General features: G+C 30.1%; 2 protein-coding genes and 1 long non-coding RNA gene across 4 annotated transcripts; all 3 read right to left on the reverse strand.

Annotated features, from left to right (window-relative positions):
* Nucleotides 1-475: 475 nt before the first annotated feature.
* LOC114181661 (amino acid transporter AVT6B-like) lies at nucleotides 476-8,385 on the reverse strand. Its single transcript, XM_028068171.2, has 6 exons — nucleotides 8,229-8,385; nucleotides 7,548-8,014; nucleotides 7,251-7,403; nucleotides 6,354-6,557; nucleotides 1,207-1,672; nucleotides 476-805 (listed from the first exon to the last, which is right to left on the reverse strand). Exons 2-6 carry the CDS (start codon nucleotides 7,996-7,998, stop codon nucleotides 670-672), a joined length of 1,410 nt encoding a protein of 469 aa, XP_027923972.1. The 5' UTR covers nucleotides 7,999-8,014; nucleotides 8,229-8,385; the 3' UTR covers nucleotides 476-669.
* A 6,055-nt stretch (nucleotides 8,386-14,440) lies between these two features.
* LOC146886722 (uncharacterized) lies at nucleotides 14,441-15,928 on the reverse strand. Of its 2 annotated transcripts, XR_014994366.1 has the most exons (4): nucleotides 15,520-15,913; nucleotides 15,214-15,266; nucleotides 15,005-15,090; nucleotides 14,441-14,787 (listed from the first exon to the last, which is right to left on the reverse strand). It is a non-coding gene; the product is annotated as an uncharacterized LOC146886722 (long non-coding RNA). The 2 variants fall into 2 exon arrangements; XR_014994365.1 differs by having other exon boundaries at nucleotides 15,005-15,928.
* A 1,099-nt stretch (nucleotides 15,929-17,027) lies between these two features.
* Nucleotides 17,028-20,578, reverse strand: LOC114182120 (amino acid transporter AVT6B-like). The gene is made up of 6 exons (XM_028068898.2): nucleotides 20,332-20,578; nucleotides 19,747-20,233; nucleotides 19,269-19,421; nucleotides 18,517-18,720; nucleotides 17,786-18,251; nucleotides 17,028-17,586 (listed from the first exon to the last, which is right to left on the reverse strand). Exons 2-6 carry the CDS (start codon nucleotides 20,177-20,179, stop codon nucleotides 17,439-17,441), a joined length of 1,404 nt encoding a protein of 467 aa, XP_027924699.1. The 5' UTR covers nucleotides 20,180-20,233; nucleotides 20,332-20,578; the 3' UTR covers nucleotides 17,028-17,438.
* Nucleotides 20,579-21,881: the final 1,303 nt, after the last annotated feature.

A 21,881-nucleotide genomic window follows, 5' to 3' on the forward strand; every position in this document is an offset into this window, starting at 1 on the left:
ATGTTTAACATTTGATGGTTTTTATATACTCACATTTAATTCAATGTGAAATCCCCAGTGATCCTAAGTTTTAGGTTGTAATATGTATTTTGCTTTAAACTAATTTAGTTCTTGAAACATAAAATGTGACATTTCGATAATTTTTCTATTAAAGCTGGTTCTTATAGTGTTCTTGTAGCTTGTTTGTTTGTCTTGTGTTAGCAATGACGTGATGTGTTTGGTTTGACTTACTTGCATGTTTAAAAACATTCACGTTAGATGTATAAAAACATTCAAAACCTCCAACACCGTGTTTGGAACCACATGGAAAGGAAGAAAAAACACACTAAAACCATATTAACAGACAAATGGAAGCTCACGAACATAAGCTCAAAATATGAAGTTTATTTTTGGGTAGATTAAGTCCAGGAAATAGAGTCACAAAAAGTAATAACCGCTACAAAATATTTATTAAAGAAAAACTGATTTAGAAAAAAAAAATAAAATATATATATATATAGTCATTTTATAGACTGATTTTGAAAAATCCCTTAAACTTTGAGATCAGTAATTAAAACTCTTATTTACACACTTTTGAACATGTTACCAGCGCTTACTGGTTTATTCCATGAGAAAGTATGAATGTGCTTGTCCTATGGGCTTCAAAGAAAGTTTCAAGAAAAAAAGAATTCATGTATAAGTTTTGTTCTTCTTGATCAAGGCATAAGTATCACTGTATAAAGCCACAGCATTCGACAAGACAGCCAAAAATATCATAAAGACAGATAGAATCTTGTCCCTTTTGGTTGCTACGTTGTGTCGATCCCTGAAATTGAAACATGAATGCAAAGCCATAATTGTTAATTAATTTTCAGCAATAGCATATATCAACCCATTTTTCTTTTTTCACTGGAAAGTATATGTTAGACACAACAAATAAACAACTAAAAATAACTTTTCAATAAAGAACCTACTCTTCTAAAGTGAGCCACTTACTTTAAAAACTAAATAAGCAAAATATCAGTTGCTGATGACACAAATTCGAAGATAGATAATCATATAAAGAAGGTTAATGCAATCTTTCCAAAGAAGTTATCTCCTCTATGCAAGTTAAAAGAACAAATCATAATCAAACATGCATTTCTAATATGGTGTTGTGTTTTCTCAGATAAAAATATCCATTGTGAAGTGGAACAGAAAATAAGAGAATTTGAATATCAAACTAACCTCAGAATGATGGAAGCTGGAAATATGAATGCTATACAAACAGCAGCTGTTGCTCCAGTGAACTGAAAAATATCCCAAATGCTGGGTATGAAATTTGCTCCGAGGAAGATAACAGCAACAAGTGTAACAGTAATTGATGCAAATCTGAGTTTATGTTGAGTCAAAGGCCTAGATGATGGAAATAAGAGAGAATCTAGGTTGACACGCAATCCATAGAAAACAACTGGAAATACAAGCACAAGATGTGCTGCATAGCTGGAACGAACTACATCATTTAGAACAGAACCCAAAGGAATTCCAAGATTAGTGTCAAAATTTGCAAGCACATCATCAAGTGTTGCTTCGCCAAATAGGAGGAACCCAAAGAAGCTTGTGAGCAAGTACACTGAAGCACTCAGAGCAAGTGACGCACGTACAACGCCATTCATCTGAGAGGAGTCCTCCAGCTCATTTGCTATAGGGTGTACTGCAAGAACAGTTCATGCAATTCAACCATCAGAGTGTTATTGTAATTTAAAACATAGAACTATGTGGAGTGACTCTTGAGTTTTCTATGTAAAATTTAGAAAATCGAAGAAAGATTCTCATTAAGAAGGATGTAAACAATTTTATAGTGAAGTTTAGAAAAGATCCTAGAAAAGAGTCTAGATCCCTCCATGAAACACCTCTAATATCTTGTTGTATTTGTCATTTTTTAAGGAAGAAAAATTGAGTTTTCTCTTCTACTTCTGACCTCTTCCTATATCAAATTGCTATCAAGAGCTATGTTTGAATTAAAGAGTTGAGAGGAGAAAAAAAATAGAGTTGAAAGATGGCAAGCAATGGGCATTCTAATGAAACATTTCTTGTTACAAAAGAAAATCATGAAAAATGGTGTATTCTAATGAAAGCCTTGCTTGACTTTCAAGGTGCTTGGGAGATTGTAAAAAAAGTCATAAGATGAAGATAAATTATCTCCAAATGATATGAAAACAGGGAAAAAATATCAACAAGCACTTACTTTCATCATCAATGTTTGGATAACCACATGATCAAGAAGAACGCCTATGCTACTATGTCGACAAAGTGAAGATAAGGCTTCAATCACTAAGGAGTGACTTTGAAGCTTTGAAGATGAAGGAATTTGAATCAATTTTGAAGTATTGTTCAAAAGTAAAGACGATTGTTAATAAATTGAAAACAATATAGAGATAAAGTAGAAGATGTTTGCGTGACAGAGAACATCCTTTGTTCCTTGACTCTAAAGTTCAATTATGTAGTCTGCCTGAAGAATCAAAAGGTCTTGACTCTATGAGTCATGAAGAATTGGAAGGTTCTTTACAAGCTCATGAAGAAAGAATGCATAGGATATAAGAACAGTAATTGGATCAAGCCCTTAAAGCTCAAGCTTTTTGAAGAATAATGGAGGATTTAATAGTTAAAAGGACGTGGATCAGAAAGAGGACATGGTCGTGGACAAAGAGGAAGAGAACATGCTCATGCACAAGAAAGAAGAGGAAATGGTAATAATGATTCAAACAATGAAGAAATAAGCTTTTCATCATCAAGAGCCCATAGAAAAGCAAGAGGAAGAGGTACAATTCCAGAGAGGACATTCATAAGTTGATTAATGATGTTTATTATATGCCTAAATTAAAAAGCAGTCTTTTGAGTTTAGGCCAACTTCTTGAAAATGGATATAAGATTCTCATGAAAGATAAATATTTGTGGCTTAAAGATCAAAATGAAAATTTGATGCTAAGGTGTTTATGTTAAGAATTATCCTGAATCTAAAAACTATCGAAGCAAAGTGTTTGGAGGTGAGTGTGTGCAAAATAAAGCATGGTGTTCACACATGAGATTTGAACGCTTAAACTTTAAACCCTTAAAAGTTTTGGAGAAAAGGACATGGTAAAAATCAACAATCCTAATCAATTGTTTGAAACGTGTCTTTTTGGAAAGCATGTTTGAAAAAGTTTGCAAAAAATAGTTGCCTCAAGAGCAACCAAACCATTCCAACTTGAACATACCAATGTACATGGTCCAACCGATCCGCCTTTATTCAGTGTGAATAACTATTTCTTACTCTTCATTGATGATTTCACTTAAAAAACATGGGTGTACTTTTTCAAACAAAAGTTAAAAGCTTTTGTTGCTTTCAAAAATGTCAAGAATCTAGTTGAAAAAGAGAGTGGTTTTAAAATCAAAGCTTTGAGATTAGATCAAGAAGGATAATTCACTTCAAGGGTTCAATGATTCTTGCACAACTCATGGAATTAATCATTCATTGACTGTACCTAGATGATCATAACAAAATGGAGTAGTCGAAAGGAAAAACATAATTATTCTCAACATGCTCACATGAATTTTAAAATCTAAAATCATACGCAAGAAGTTTGGACAGAAGTTGTCTCTTCTACAATTTATTTTTCTAATCACTTTTTGATGTCCAATATCAAAAATCAAACTTCTCAATAAGCATGAGGTGGAAGTAAGTCTACTGTTAATCATTTGCGCATCTTTGAAGGTATAGCATACGCTCATGAATTGATAAGAAAAAAGATCTAAATTCGATAATCAGATTGTCAAACTTTATTGGTTATCTAAAAATTATAAATTATATAATCTAACAATGTGGTGATAAGTTGTGATATTGAATTTAATGTAGAAGCTTTGTAGAAGGAGAATTTAACGTGTACATCTAACACAAAATATATGTTCATCATAGTAAATAAATACAACACATTTTATTGATTTTATTCTTTATCTACGTGATTATAATATTATAGAAGATAATATACAATATTTATTTATTTAATTATTTTCTATAACTTTAATATAAATTCTAGTGATATTTTTTATTTGAATAATTAATATAATATCTAACTTTTAATTATAATTTTATTTTATATTATCATAAAATACGCAGAGCATACACGTTTGTTTTCACTGATATGTATAAAATCAGTTACAACTTACAGAACTGATTATATATCTTAAATTAATAATTGATTTTGAAAAGAAAAAAAAAACTTTAAAATGTAAAGTCAATTTTAATTTCACATGGCACAATTGTCAATGGTTCTAAAAGTATCTTAAATATTAAAAAGTTATTTTAAAATCAATTATACATCCATAATGTTTTCTCATCACCTGCTATGTGGCTACGATTATGGTTACGTTACTCAAATAATCCAGTGTCAGGAATCAAAATGTATATTTCCATTCATAAGTTATTGACAAAATGGATAAGTAATCTGAAGTCATAATGCGCTGCCAGAAACAGACAAAAACAACAATGATGTTTTGTTTCAGAATTTGTATAGCTGTCGGGTTCACCTCACAACACTTTTTGAGGAAATTATTAACTATGATGTTCATAAGAACGTTAAGATCATGTTTGTGTATTTTCTACTGTTTCTGTAGACAGAGAATATGAATTTAAAAAGTTTGTGTGTTCTTATTTATGCAGTGTTCATTTAAGGGTTTTGTAAATTTGGAAGAGTAGATTTGATAAGTGAACGTGTTTGGTTTAGATGAAATAAAGGGATATGAGAGAGACGATTTGGGGATAGATGAATTATTTCATCCTCTCAAAAGTGTGAGGATACGCGATTATAATGGATTTGTTTACGAAACTATCCTTGAGTTTTGTTTCCCTTTCCAAAACCATGTGCACAGCAGATTCTTGGTGTGACTTCCTTTGCCAAGATTCCTGAAAATATTCATGACCAGATTCCTTTCTTCATTCTTTTTTTTAAAGCTCATTTTAAAACGATGGAAGTTGTGAATGTAGTGTGTCTGTGACCCGCAGTGCTTGTGAATGTCATCCGCGCTAGTGTTTTGAGAGGAGAGTTATGGTGTGTATGATTGTTGAGTGCATGGAGGGGGAAGAAGATGAGGTGATTTGGAGTGTAGTGGTCGACGAAAACGGGTGGCCGTCCGTTGAGGTGGTGGGTAGTGTGTGGTTGGACGACGTGTTTGGGTGACACTATGCACCGGTGTTGCGGTGTTGTGGTGTTTTGAAAGGAGGATGGCACCAGTTTCGTAACTGCTGCCTTGGTTTATAAAGGAGTGACACTGATTATGACATTGGTGTTGATGCTTTTTATGTTTTATTTTTTTACTTTTTTTTACTTTTTTTTTACTTTTTTTTACTTTTTTTTAATTTTTTTTTTAATTTTTTTGAACTTTTTTTTAAAACTTTTTTTAACTTTATATAATTTTTGTTTAAAATTTAATTGTTTAATTTTCTTTTAAAATTTAATTGTATAATTTTTTTTACATTCATAAAAATTTAATTTTTTTTATTTTAAAATTTATATAATTTTAATATTTTTTAATTCGTATTAATTAATTATAATTTTTTATAACATCAAATTACAAAATCATTCTCTTTTTTCATCAAGGGTATTTCGATAACTTTCTAATTCTATCTATTTTTAGAATTTATTTTATCTATCACATCAATCAAATCTTTCACTAACTTTTATAAAACTTATCTCCAAATTCACTCAAAAAAACACAAAAATCCATCCAACCAAATCTACACAAATTCATCTTTACACTCTCTCCCATATCATTCTACCAAGGAACACACCCTTAATGACTTAAGCAGAAAAAGAAAGATAGATTTGTGAATTTTTTTTTCTGAAATTCATCCTTTTAATATTGTAAAGATTTGAACATATATTAACCACTTTACTTTTATGCCCTTTTTATATAATATATATAAATATGTATAGTAATTAATAATAATTATAACATTGTTAAAAAATATATGTAAAAATTCGTATTTTAAATTTTAATTATTTATTTTAAAAATTTATTTACATTTTTTACATTTTATGAATTTGTATTATTTAATTTTAATTTTTTTTATCACAACAACAAAATCATTTTATTTTTTCTATCAAGAATATTTTAATAAACTTCAAATTTTATTTAATTTTACAACTCTTTATCTATCATATCAATCAAATCATTCATTAACTTTTATACAATTTAATTCCAAATTCATTACCATTACTCTCTAAATTTACTCAAAAAAAAAACACATCTATTTCCTCAAATCCATTTTCATACTCTCCTAAAATTTATCTTCATATAATAACATAGCCTAAGAAAAGGAAAATGAAGTTTCCCAAAGGGTAAAATGATTGTCATACCGTTAGGGTGGCAGATATAAGCAGTGACAAGCACAGGAACTACAGTGAACAGTTCCCAAATTGATGTCATATCAGTAATGATTGGGAAGAGTCTGGGCATTCCAATGCCTCCGGTTATGATCTTCAACACACTCATTCCAACAGCAATCACCAGAAAAACTACTGCTAGCCCAACTGATAATGCAGATGTGAATTTCAATGAATCTGCAATTACAAACATCACTTAGAACATGAAATTACTAATTTTAGTTGCGTATCCAACAATATAATAACTTAGATTTCCCAATTTCAGTTTTTTTCGCCAAGTTTCTATCGTATAAAAAGATATTTTCAATCCGTGGACAAAATGGTAGTTGTGGAATAATAAGAACTATTATAGCATGCAATTAATAGGTATTCTAGATTTCCAACACTGAAAAGGGGTGAAATGAAATACATCCAATTGCCATTATTGTGGTTTAGATTGTTTGAAAACAAGGTATGGGTTTATTTATTTATTTATTTAGTGAGATTCACACAGATAAATTATATAATTGTGATTTGTACACGATTCACACGATTCTTATATAATATTCAATTTTATATTTTTATTCAAAGTAGAACATAAACTAACGCTTAATTTCCAACACTTCCTTACCAGTTATTCAAATAAATCACAACAAACTTTATTACAACCCCAGAGCAGTTGTACCAAACAACCATTGAAACTAGAACTTAAAAAGTTCATTTTTTAAACATGAATTACAGTGCTTATTAGGTTATTTTGCTGTCATTGTTTACTAATTTATGTCCACTCATTTCCATTGATTTGTAATTTCTCAAGTGAAGAACTAATAGTAACTCACCACTCAATTTATTCTTTTTACTTGGAACAGTGACAAAAAAAAACACACTTACCAATTCTCTTGAAACTGACCAAAGGTGCAAACACAGCAACTGTTGTAAAAGAAACAACAAAAGTTCTTCCAGTCCACCACTGAACTCCAAACCAGCCTTCAAGCAAACCAGAATGGTGAGTTCCACCAGAAGATGTTCCAGAAATCACATCCCCTTCAACAACAACACAAAAAAAACTGAATCAGACAACATTAATGAGTAACAAAGAACAACCAAAACCAATGTAACAATTCAATTCCAACAAAAACACTCATCAAAGTTAATGTATTTGGCTTAGGATTAAACCAAAGTCCTTACCAAGTATAATCATGTAAATAATCAACACACCAATGCTGTTGACTATAACACATATCTCCACCAAAGCTTTTCCAGATTTTCCAAAAGCATCCCTCATGAGACTCCCATAAGAGGAAACATTCCCAACCCTAGAAATCCTAATCATGAACTCAATTGACTTCTCTGTCAAGAAACCTGTTAAGATTATAGCAAGAAGCCCAGGCACCATCCCCAACTTTTTCACACATGCTGGTAACCCCATGATTCCAGCACCAATGATTGTGGTTGACAAGTTGAAAACTGCCCCACAAAATGAAGCTCCATTGAACTCTTCAAACCCTGAAGCATCATCATCATCATCATCATCACTCGCCTGAACCTTTGGCAACAAAGGAACATTCTCATCAACAACTCTCTTGTTCCTTCTTGGTTTTTTCTCCACTGCCTCAGGTGCAGCACTTGCATTCCTCATCTTCCCCTTTCAAATTCTTTCATGAAGAATATCTAAAATCAGCTATGTTTTTTCGAAAGCAAAAAGACCCATTTTTCAAGTTCAAGAAAAGCATCAAACTTTGAATAAAAAACTTCAGTGGAATTCACAGGCTCGGAGTTGCAGAGCTGAACAATGATAACTCAAGACACCCCAGAAGCCAGACAATGTTTAGAACAAAATAAAGATTCAAACTTTGAAAAGCTTTGTACCTTAGGACGCTGGTCTTCTGTTTCATAATAACCTCTTTTAACTTTGACACTGTTTCTTCTAGTTGAGTAAGAGAAAAATAATAGAGAAATGAGTGGAGCAAAGTCAAGGTCTAAATTGTTTAGATACATATAATATATGTTTTAGTTAAATATAAAGGTGAAAAAAGTAATATTCTTTCATCAAATGTGTTTTATGGTCATTTTCTTTTTAATCTGAAAAATGTTCTTATGGTCATTTTTCCTCTTACATGGTTTGCAAATTTCTTCTCTTTTATGATTAAAAGGAATAAACAACTTAACATTCACCAAAGAAGTATCATTCCTAGAAAAAACATTTTGATGAAAATTACAATCACGTTTTCAAAATTGACCTTTTTTTTTGTTTAAAATGAATAGAAAAGTCACTTTTTTGTTCAATAATTCCAACAACTTCAAGTTTTAAAAGATTATAAATCATCAAAATTATTTTTCAAAATTAAAATTTTCAAATTCTGTTTGTCATGAACCATGTTGCAAGATAGTATGATTGCCATAAAATCAAATGTTTAGTTATACAAAACTAGTTAATAATCTTGTAATTTAGAGAATTAAAGTAAAATGAAAATTTATGGAAAACTAAAACTGAAATATAAATTTTGCTTAAATTCTGAAATATTTAAAATATACACATCATCAAATTATAGTATATAAATGAATATAGATCTTATTTTATAAAATTTCATCTGAACCACAATTAATTTATAGGTAATACTTAAAATGTAAATGTTTTTTTGGTTGAAAGTTACATCTGGACCATAAAATTTAGAATCTACACGTCTCCATAATGTATTTTGTGACTTGACTCTACCGATGAATAATTGATAAAGAAAAAGAATCTCAAACTTCAAATTTAACCATAAATGGCAAGATATTTTCTCATATACATTGCATGTTAGTCATGTCACAATAAATATTATATTACAGTTGAGCACGTGCTTATTTTTCCTTCTGCCAAAATACCCCTTCATCGCTTTCATTAAGGAGACTTTATGATTCATAAAGTTTCTAGATTTGATCTATCTTTAAATACTCTATAGGTAAACTAATCTCAAAGTTAAAACAAAATGAATTTAATGTTATATATAGATGGAAAATTTTATGGATTATTCGATTTACAAATTAGCTAAATCTTTCGCTTTCTCACTTATTTTAAAACACGTAATTCAGAAGTGTAATTACAAAGTTTTTAATCTACACTATGAAATACAAATTTTTTGCTTTCAGATTGGTAAATCCAATTGTATGGTTTTTTATACGCATATTTCAAGCCATCAGGAGTCAAGGACAGTTGTGACATAATGACGGTGGGCCTCAATGAGATATTGTTTATATATATAACGTTTTTCCGATCCACGGATAAAACGTTGGGTATATTTTTAAAATAAAACATCTTTAAAAATGAGAATAAAAAAAAATATTTGTCTAAAAAAAGTATATAATTGTTCTATTTTTTTTCTACTCACATGAAAAAATTATTAATTGTTCTATTTTTTTTCTACTCACTCCATGAGAAAAGTCATTCATATATTTTTAGATTTTAAGTCTAATCTAATTAATTAGATTTAGATTCGATATAAATTGAATATAGATAGAATAAATTTACATATTTTCAAAATACAAAATTAAGTTGTGAAAGGTTAGGATGGAAAAGGTTTAAGCAAGACTGAATCGAGATAGGTCTAACTTAAATAAGGTTAGGTTTGAGAAGATTGATCCATATTTTTATGGGCAAGGTAAAAACAACTTCATGTCAGGTTATGTTAGGTTAGGGTCATATCAAGTTCGTCAAGATGAGTTTGAGTTATATCATATCCAATATAGACCGAGTTGAGTTAGGCTCATATCGTGCTGAGTCAAGTCGAACCAACTCCATATGGACCAAGTCAGATTAGATTGAAATAGACCTAACTTAGGTTGAGCCAAGTTAGTTTATGTCAAGATTATGTTAAGTCAAGTTGGGCACAAGTCAAGTTGAATATGGTTAGGCTAGCATTGGCTAGGTTAAGTTAGATCCAAATTGGGTCAAATTGGTCGAGTTGAGACAAGCCTAGTCTAGGTCAAGCCCGTCAGGTTTGACCATGGCCAACTTGAGTTAAGCTGGACTCAAATCAAGCCAAGTCAAATTAGGCTAAGTCAAGGTAGACCAAGGTCAAGCCTAGTTGGTCCAAGCCTATGTCAAATTAAGTCAGATTGGGTACTGTTCAGGTTGGACCTCAACTAGGAAAGGTAAGGTTATGTGAGCTCAAGTTATGCAAGGTTAGGTTAGGATGAGCCCAAGTCTCAAAGTTGGGCTCAACTACATTAGGTTAGGTTTGACCCAAGTCAGGTTGAGGTGGATAAAGCTTGGGTCAAGTTGAAATGGACTTAATTATACACAAGTCATATTGACTCAAATCAAATTCAAGTTAATATGGATTGAGATAGGGCTATTCCATGTTAAGCTAGGTTGGGCCTATCTAAGATCATGATGAATCATATTAGGTTGATGATGAATATCACTTTAGAAGGACTTTCAGCATGGGCCAATGTCTAGGCCCATTTAGTTTTTATGCATTTAAATACTTAAATAAATGTATAGGTGTATTGTCTTGTAGTGTAATTAGTAAATTTGATGGGCTTGTATTTTGGTCCATTTTATTTTTCCTTGCATTTTTGGACCCTAAGCTTAGAAGGAAATCAGTTGTGTTTGGGCTTGCAAAGCCCAACTTGTATCCAACGTCTCCAAAGAATACAGCTAATGACTTTGCTGCAATGTGTCAACATATTGGACCTACAACCAGCAACCCAAAGAATTGAAGATTGGATTGAAAATACTAATTATGGATGAAATCTTCTTTTCTATTTCACTCTACAAACGGTTGCATATAGGTGTCCATGAGTGAATATGGGGTGAGGAAAATAAAGTCAAACTTTAGAGAGAGTTTGTCGTATGTTGTTATATGTGTTTTAAGTCACACAACTATCTTTTACCTAATTAAATTAAATATTAATATAACTAAAATTCATTTATCAATAAAAAATTAATATAATTAAAATCCAACTATAATACATCACAAAAATTTTCAATTAAAAATTAATATAATTATAATTTCTCAATTTTGCAACCACAATTTTGTATAGAACCAAAATATAATAACCTTTAGTATCTATTAATTATAACGTTAGTATTTATTACTTTTCGTATTTATTAATTATAATGTTATTCTTTATTGTTTATTATATAAAGAAATTTATATTAATGTTATTCGTGAAGACGGATAAGAATTTTTTTTCTTTTAATTTATTTTTCCTTTTTTATTTTATTTTAATTATTTTCATATTTTTATATGTTATTATATTAATTATTTTTATATTCTATAATTAATGTTATTCGTGAAGTCTAATAAAAAATTGCTTCTTTTTTATTTATTTTTCTTTTTTTATTTTATTTTAATTCTTTTCGTATTTCTATACTTATTAAACAAAAGCATATATAAATCATTTCAAAATTATATATTAATATTTCATGTTTTGAAACAAAATATTATATTTTAAAAGTAAAAGTACTAAAAAAATTAAATTAAATATTAAATTATGTAATTAAGTATTAACACGAGAGTTTAAATACTTTCTTTTTCACAAAAATCAGTGTTAAAATAAAATCACTAATTGTTCTACAAACTCAGAGGAAACTACAATTATAAAAGAAAAACCTAAAATTTATCATATCATGAAAAAAATAGGGTGGTAGATTCATTTCCTTTAAAGTTAACTTTATTAGAGACAATCCTTCCATATCTAATATTATTGAAATTTTTTATCTCATGTTGAATTTTATGATCTTCGTAATGTGTGCCTGAACTTTAAACATATATTGATTTTAAAAGTAAAATAAAATTTATTAAAACAAATATCATGATAATCTGATTTTTTTGTGTGATGTAACTAAATTTGTAAACAATTTTATCATACATAGCACACATTACTTCGATGTTTGACAATCCAATGCTTACTGATTTTAACATTGTATTGGGAGATTACAAAATCATCTCATGAAATTTATGTGACTTTCTCAAATCAAACCATGTGGGTGTAAATTTATGTTCTTTAAATTCTCATATTTTCTTTTCAACTCTTTGCCTCTCTTCCAAATTGAGAAAAACCAACACAACATCTTTGAGTGAAGTTAGGTTCATGAAAAATTGGGTAGGCAAAGTTGAGAGCAAGAAAAATCTACACTTTACAATAATTTACCATTAGACAATTAGTTCAACACAAAAAGCAACAAATTTCTTTGTTATTGCTTCTCGTAAAAAAACTAGTAGAAGTTTCGTTAAGCTGATCCACATTGTTGAACTTAATTTTTATAACAATTAACCTGATCCATCTTAAGTAGAAAAACTATTAAATTTATACTTTGAAGCATAGGAGTGAAAGTAAAAAAGTAAACAACTTGCTCTTTCTTGTCCCTAGTTTGGATAGATCATCCAGTTTATTAAAAGCAAATCTATTTCAACATAAATCAGAGTCTGATGCCAACAATTTTCCAACAATTCTCCAAAAGCAATGTCAAAGCTATTTAATTTATGTGCAAAATAATATATAGTATGCCAAACCTGTAGAATAAATTTCATGAAAAAACTACTAAGACAAATTATAAATAAATATGTTAGTGTTTTACCCAATGTATCAAAGCTGTTTAATTTATGTGCAAAGTATGTGTAGTATGCCAAATCTATAGAATAAATTTCATGAAAAACTATTAAGACAAATTATAAATAACTATGTTAGTGTTTTACCCAATGTATCACAAAAAAATATTAAAATAAAAAAATCCATTATAGAATGAAATGATTAGAAGTATGTGTATTGTGTATTGGTTCACAGCTTCTACCGGTACCTTAATACAACAGTATTTAACATGCCAACCGAAATAAACTAAAGAAAATGGGTGAAGGAGAATTTTGTTACTGAGTTATTTCTTCAAGGGAGTTTGAGAGCATAAAGAGAACAATAAATAAAGAAAAATAACCTAAAATGCACAAAATTAAGTATGAATATCTAAGGGAAAAAAATGATGCTAAGTTAATAATTATAAAAAAGGATGATGGGTTTTACCAAAATACAATTTTCCAAATATTTCATCTCCTAGTTCTCTGTCAGGATCAAAGAAGTTTGTAGTCTCTTAAAAGTGTTTACTTCCCTTCTCAAATTCTTCTAAAGAGGAACTATGTAAGATGATTTTATAATTAGATAGTACAAAAGATGTTACTGCATGGAGATAATTCTTTTTAATTAAACAACCATAACACAATAATCTGAATGAAAACAGTCAAATACAATTACAGACCAAAATTCTGATTATAATTTGTCTTTAGACAAACAACAACAACACAAATACCATAACATCAATCTTCCAAAATAATCTGAATGAAGACAAAATAGAAATGTTGATAATCCAAAAGTTTAGACAATTCATTTGCAATACACAACTCACTTTTGTTTTTTAATATTTTTTAGCAACATCTTCAATGATAACTCATCGTTGTATGACTCTAACATAGTTTCATAATCTCTTTTAAGAGAAGTGGTTGACAAATCAGTGTGTAAAACTCTCCAAATTATTGATTGTATAGTAAACTTGCTCAACAAATTCTGATAAATAAATACACATATTTAGAATATAGACAATGATAAGTGCATTAATTTCTTAATGGGTAAAAGCTTATAAAAATAACCTACCAAATATAAAAATAACAAAATATTACATGAAATCATGGAAAAAACATAAAAGGAAAACCATAAAAAGAAAGTGCGCAAGCAAAGTTTAAAAGTTAAATAATTACAAAACACAAAAGGCTAATATCACGCTACAAAAGGATTCAAATAAACAACACTTGAGTATAGGCTATATATTTGATTTGTTGTTGACAATGTTATAATCATGTCAAAACTTAATCAATCAACCAACATTTTTTTTTTTAAATAAACAACAATTGGTGAGCAAAATTAACACAACAAAGTATGACAGAAGATTGGAATCTATAAATACAAATGTTAATAATGAGTAAACAACAAAGCGTGAAAAGATGTAATTACATGAAAGTATGACAGATAGAACAAAATATTTCAACACAAAATCACCACCAATGCAGGTTAAAAACAAAAGAGATGAAAGAAATGAAAAACTTCAATACAAAAACTAGAATTTTTAAAAATTTATCTACCATGACCATAAGATCCAAAGAATCCAAAATTTAAAAATAGTAGATAAAATGTGTCACATAACTAATACCTTTAGGTAATCCAAAGGTTGAATGCATGTATTCCAATGCCAAGAGTAGTAGCGTAGACCACCAGTAGAGTTTCTTAGCAAGGACAAAGACTATATGCTAACATACACATATAGTTTATAACATTAACAATGATTCACTACACAAATATACATAATCGTATTAGTACCATTCTCTTTCCTTCATTGCACCATGTTGGTCCACAAGTGTTCTACTTTCTCAATATCAAATTCATTGCTTCTAAGAATCTACGACAACATCACAAAACTAAACTTCAGATCCATGGTTTACAAACAAATGTGAATAAAGAAAATCAATACAATTTACAAAACATAGTATTAGCCATCTCTTATTATAAATTTAGCATGTATTTTTAGTTTATATTGCTAGTGAGAATAAATTCCATCTCAATGACTAATTTCAAACAACATTTTTTTACTTTTTCATCTCGAGTCGTCCATTTACCATGAAATTCCTTTTCACCAGTTAAGACCATTGATTCTTTAAAAAGAGCCTCCTTTTCCTCAATTAAGAATATTGAACATCAGTTGCTAGTCATCAACCATGGAAACATACATATAGTGAGGTAGATCGAAAGAAAAAAATTAATTAAAAATAAATAAATGTAAAATATATAACTACAAAAATCAACGGTGAAAAGAAGATGACAAAACCTTCGGAAGCGCATTAAAGAGTCCCTTTTTCATCAATTTAATACCATCGGTTTCTATTCATAAACCATGGAAACAAAATATAGTGAGCCAGATCGAAAGAAAAAACAAAAAACATAGAAGAAGAGCAAGATCGAAAACCATAAATCCATAAAATGTAGGTCATATCAAAATTAAAAAAATATATAGAAAAAAATGAGATCTAAAGAGAAAAAGATTGAAATAAACTTTGAAACCCATAAATACAAACCAAAATTAAACTTTGAAACCTCGAGATACAAACAAAAATCAGTGTTGGAGAGAACAAACCTTCCAAACCTTCAAAGGAGTGGTAAAGAGTCTCCTTTTACATAAAAAAGAAACTTAAAATAAGGGTTGAAGAGAACAAAATCGAACAAAAAAATTTGAAACCCAGATCTAGAAATCAAAATGAGCGAAGAAAGAAAAATAGGGATTTGCTCGTAGAGGAAGAGTGAGGCGGCAACAGGGGATGAGAGAAAAGTTGGGAATGAAAAAATTAGGGTTTGAGATGACAGAGGATGAGAGAAAAGTTGAGAGGGAAAAAATTTAGGGTTTGAGCCGTAGAAGGTGAGAGAAAAGTTGAGAGTGAAAAAATTAGAATTTTAGCACATGAGATGAATCTTTCTTTTTGAATTTAAAGCAAAAAGAGGAGATCACGGGTGTAAAGCCACACTTTGCCACTTGTAAAAAAATGGTGTTTAAACTTTCCACTTTTAATTAATTTTGTGCGTTCTTCTTTATGTTATCTTCAATTGTATTATGTATAAATATATATATATATATATATATATATATATATATATATATATATATATATATATATATATATATATATGGACTTGAAAGAAGTGTTATAACAAAATCGGGAGTGGTTGTCAACAATTTTTGAGTCCATTGTGCCATGGTTAGAGGGGGAGATACCGGAAAGAGATAGGTATGGTGAGATGCTATGGTTACGTGTTGGAACATGGAATGCTTGGAGAAAGGTAGTTCAGCGGGTTGGAACTCTAATAAAAGTTGTAGAGAATCGAATAAGTATGAACTCTTGTACCATTAATATATTTGTTGATTGTTGATAAAAAGAAAAAACATGAAAAGGGATTTTAAAACTGAACATATCTCTACATGAATAACATTCTTCACTTAAACAAATTTATATTTGTAAAACTCACATGATAGATGACCGAATAAAATTCTCTAAACATTATTATTATTTGTATTTATTGCAAACAAAGTCTATTGTTTAAGTACATTCAGTTCAAACTTTTAGCATTGCACGTCTTTTTCTCTCCTTCACTACGAATGATGGGAAAGGGAGAAAATGTGAGAGTACGAATTATGGGAAAGGGGGAAATGTGAGAGGAAGCGTAGATTTTATACCCAAAACAATAGTATCCCAGAAATTGGAATAATGTTAAGAAAAATAATTTGAAGGGTTGGAAATGACATTATTATCTCTTTTTTAATAAGACAAAATAGTTTTAAATTCTGAAAGTTTAATACCAAATTAGTTTATCTAGTGAATAGTTATGCACAATGGAATTTTCAACACCTCTCACTTTTCATACATTCATATTTGAATAGAAGATAAGCTCTTTTTTTTTTTTTCCTTTTATAATGAAGTGATGCATAAGAAAACAATGATGATATAATATTGCTTGAGAACGATGTAATCAATTATGTTTCGGTATATGATTTTACATATCATTGTACAAAAGATTAAGCATACAAAGGCAATCGTAGAAAAAATAATTTTACAAAAATAAATTTATTTTAAATGAAACTTTGCTAAAATATTTGGAAATCTCTTAAAAGTGTTCTATATGGGAAGAATTATTTACAACCCAAAAATATTACAAGCACGCTCACAGTTTTGTCTCAACTTAGATGCTTGAATCAATATTTCATAATTCACAGCACGTCCCTTCAGTCATCCAGCCAACATTCCAAGTTACATTTACTTGACAGGACAATCAAGCAAAGCCTCTAGAACTACAATATCATATAGAGCAAATTACAAAGGAGGATGAACATGTTGCAGGCCTTTACACAATTTTCAAGAACAGCACACTGGGTTGCTTCTTTATCTTACAATCAACCCATCATAACCTCTCAGAAAACACCAATTTTCTAGTCGGCCAATAACCCTGCCACTCCTCTATCTGCAAGTATGAACATATTAGAAGTGTGAACTTCTAAAGAAAGTTTCATGATATCACTCCCATTGAGCTAAGACTAGTCTGGATCAAGGCAAGTGCATCACTGTATATAGCCACAACATTTGCAAAGACTGCAAGCACTATCATAAGGACAGATAGAATCTTGTCCCTTCTAGTGGCAATGTTGTACCGATCCCTGTAGTAATAAAACAAACTTTTAATGATAACGTTGAGTTAATTAACAAGTAGAAAGAGCACAGAGAGCAACAAGTTTTCCATGGATCAAGAAGTTAATAAAACATTTTTCTCTTCCCCTTATCTAAACACAACTTAAAATACCACATTTTGAAAACTACATGCATTACTGAACTGAAAAAATCCAGCACCGAACTTACTTAAGGACGATAGAAGCTGGAAATATGAATGCTAAACATGCTGCAGCCGTTGCTCCAGTGAACTGGAAAATATCCCAAATGCTGGGTATGAAATTCGCTCCCCAAAAGGAAAAAGCTACAAGTGCCACAGTAATTATTGCAAATCTGACGTTATCTAGAACCAAAGGCCTAGATGATGGAAATAGGAGACCATCAAGGTTGATCCGCACTGCATAGAAGACAACTGGAAATACAAGCACAAGATGTGCAGCATAGGTTGCACGAACAGCATCATTGAGCACAGCACCAAAAGGAATCCCAAGATCAGTGTCAAAATTTGCAAGCACATCATCAAGAGTTGCTTCACCAAATAGGAGGAACCCAAAGAAACTTGTCAATAAGTACACTGAAGCACATAGAGCAAGGGAAGCACGCACCACCCCACGAATCTGTGATGAGTCTTCGAGTTCATTGTCTATGGGGTGTACTGCAAAAGAAGAGTGCACACAATACAAACATCAAACTATATATCCATGAAGCAAACAGGTAACCCTCATTGAAGTTTTCTTCTCAAATTAGTTGGACAAGGATTGGGGTGAGGCTTATGAAGGAACTGTAAGAATGACCTCACAAGCCACATTTTTTTTCACATAAATTATTGACAAACTTATATCTACATATGTCTGTTTTCAATAAAAAACATTAAAACAAGGGTAAAGGGCTCCAAAAAAAGGTCTGAGAAAGTTTCATACCATTGAAGTGGCATAGATAGGCTGTGACAACCACAGGAGTTACTGTGAACAGTTCAAAAACTGAGGATACATCAGTAATGATAGGGAATAATCTAGGCATCCCGATGCCTCCAATTGCAATCTTGAAAATTGAAATTCCCACAGCAATGACGAGAAAGACAACTGCTAAACCAAATGATAATGCAGAAGTGTATCTCAATGAATCTGCAAAAAACACAGCATGACCAAAAAATCTTCATGGGTTTGTTATAGAAATGAGCTTAATCCAAAGTATAATCATGACAATGCGTCTCCCAAATTCCCATCACATAACTTGAACAAAAAAGAATTGCTCAAAGTATTTAAGACATTAGTTCATGTCTAGTATGTCATGTCACTCAGGTGTCATACTCACAATAGGACATTTATGGCAACAAAACAACAAAAGGTTTTTATAAAGTTTCAGTTACTCATTTGCTCAATTTCTGCAATAAACATATTTCAAACAATAAAAAGAAACTGAGAAATATAGAAAGTAAAGCAATTAATTAACATTAAGCAAATAGGTAGTCCCATTAAATGTCAAGCCTTAATGCTAATTCATCTTGGCTTGTCAACACTTCAAATAAATACTTGAGTAATTTGAGATGAAAACTGACATTTTAACAACACCTAAGCATTGTCACAGCCACAACAATTGGTGGTCAATCCCAAAATTATGATAATATTATATTTTCAATTTTCATTTTAATACAAGAAAGAAGGACACTCACCAATGCGCTTGAAGCAGGACAAAGGTGAAAACACAGCAAGTGTTATAACAAGAAGAACAAATGTACGTCCTGTCCACCAGTGAACTCCAAACCATCCTTCAAGTAAACCAGAATGATGAATTCCACCAGAAGATGTTCCAGAAATCACATCACCTTCAATTTAAACAACAGAAAGCTGAATCACAAACCAAAACTTCTCATCTAAACCGATTGAAGTGTTCAAGTTCAACTAAAACCTTAACCTAAGAACTAGATAACAAGTCCACCAAAATAAAATTTGAGTTTGATTTCATACAAGATAAGGGCAAAATTTTGCGTACAGCCAACTAATTAGAAATCAAACTAAACATGACTTTTACCACATAAGACAATTAATGATCAGATGACAACACTGCATAAAAAAACAAATATTTACCCTATCAGAGCATTCCAATTAAGTTCATAGAATCTAAGGTTTTAATCTTAATATAGTCGTTACCGATAATAATCATGTAAATGATCAGCATTCCAATGTTGTTGACTATGACACATATCTGCACCAGGGCTTTTCCAAATTTGCCAAAGGTATCCCCAACTAGAGTGGCATAAGAAGAAAGATTCCCTGCCCGGGAAATCCTCATCATGAACCCAATTGACTTCTCTGTCAAAAAAGCAATCAAGATGATAGAAAGAAGACCAGGTATCATCCCCAATTTTTTAACACATGCGGGCAACCCCATGATCCCAGCACCAATAATTGTGGTGGACAAGTTGAAAACTGCCCCAGAAAATGAAGCACCGTTGAAATCATCAAACCCTGAAGAACCAGCCTCAAGAGTTTTAGGTATCAAAGGTGACTTCTCATCAACCACTGCTTTGTTCTTCCTTGATTTTGTCTTCTTTACCCTGGGTTCTAGGTTCACAATAGTCATTTTCAGCTTTCAAGTTTTCTCTTTTCCTTGAAATTTAATACCAGCTCAAATAATCTGTCAGAAACCGAATACACTCATTTTTCAAGTTGAAGCAAAGATTCAAACTTTGAAGCAATTAATTCAGAAAAGTTTGAGAGCTCCGTTAAACAAACCTGAAATTAAAAATTCAAGGCACCCCAGAATCCAGAAAGAAGAAAACAACACTCCAGAAGAACCCAAATCACCAAATTGCTCAGAAAGAACTCAGAACTCAAATCCTCTAACAAATCACTCCAGAAGTCAGAGAGATTTTGGGCTTGTTGGAAATATGGAACCAAAGAAGAAAACAAAAACAAGGGGAGAAAGATTAGATTACAGGGGAAGTGAATGATAAGGGCTGAATAATGATTATTTATAGAATTTGAGTAATATCCCAAAGTAAAGATAAAATAGAATAAAAAAAAACAACGTACAATAGTAGTTGACCAAACTATTGTACGTAATTCACATTACGATTAAGGTAGGGCTCTCTCCCTATTGGTTTGAATTTCAAAGACATGCAAACCTTTTACTTTTAATAGATAGTGATGATTTTTGTTTCTCTATCTATATATGTAAAGTGTTAATAATTATTTTGATGTGTATGACTCATTTTGCTTATTTAAATGAGTTTGATATTTTAATGTTTAAGGAAATTTTGAATGTGTGTGAAGTTTATTTAAGGTTTAGGATAAAAGGAAAATCAATCATGCATCCTTTAATTTTTACTGAATGCATGATGTAATTTATTTGCAAGATTTAACTGTCCTAATTTTAATGAAAGAAGTGTTACATATTTTTATATATTGAAATCATATTTTACTTTAATTTTTTAATAAATATAATAGTTACAAAAAATATTACGAATATATAACACTAGGACACTAATGAAAACGTATTCAATTATCAATGTTGTTACTAATGAATTGTCCTTATAACCAGAAGGAATTGCTAAACAAACAAAACGTACGTCACCATAATCTTTTGACTTTAACTTATACTGGAACCTTAATGTCATTTTCTTACGGTAATAAAACCTCCCAAACGAGATTCATAGTGATATTTTTCTGAGATATGATGAAAACCCTTTGCAATCTTGTGGTTGATTGGGATAATGGCGTTTGTAACATTCTCATGAATTGCATCAAAAGTATACTGCAAAAGGGTATCAAAATAAGCATCCTATTTTGAATTCAAAAGCTTTGAAATTAAGGATTTTTGTTCAATGTACTTTAAATTTTTTTTTTTCTAAATTCATATTATATATATATATATATATATATATATATATATTAAAATAATATATTATTTTTACTATTTAATGAATTCAATTATTTGACATTTATTTCTCTCTTTACAAAATCTTTATTTATGTTAATTTAAATTTCTTTAAAGTATATGTACGAAAGTTGAAACGTATTCTTTATAGAATGTACTTAAAGCATTAACTACATTTTGTAATGTATCACATTATTATTCAAAGAATTTGATAATTAATAATACAAATGCCTTGAATCTATTACATATTAAAAAAAAATACCATTAAAATTACTATATTATCCATTTTCTTTTATTGACACATGTTATAAAATTTAATTTTTTCGTCATTTTAAAACTCTGGTACAAAAGAACCTAAATTCAAATCCTAAAAAATCATTTTATTTTTAATTTTTTATTTATTTAT

This window comes from Vigna unguiculata, chromosome 4 (genome assembly GCF_037176805.1).
Source record: "Vigna unguiculata cultivar grain cowpea cultivar isolate G323 ecotype 2 chromosome 4, ASM3717680v1, whole genome shotgun sequence".
In the NCBI taxonomy this organism is placed as follows: Eukaryota; Viridiplantae; Streptophyta; class Magnoliopsida; order Fabales; family Fabaceae; genus Vigna; species Vigna unguiculata.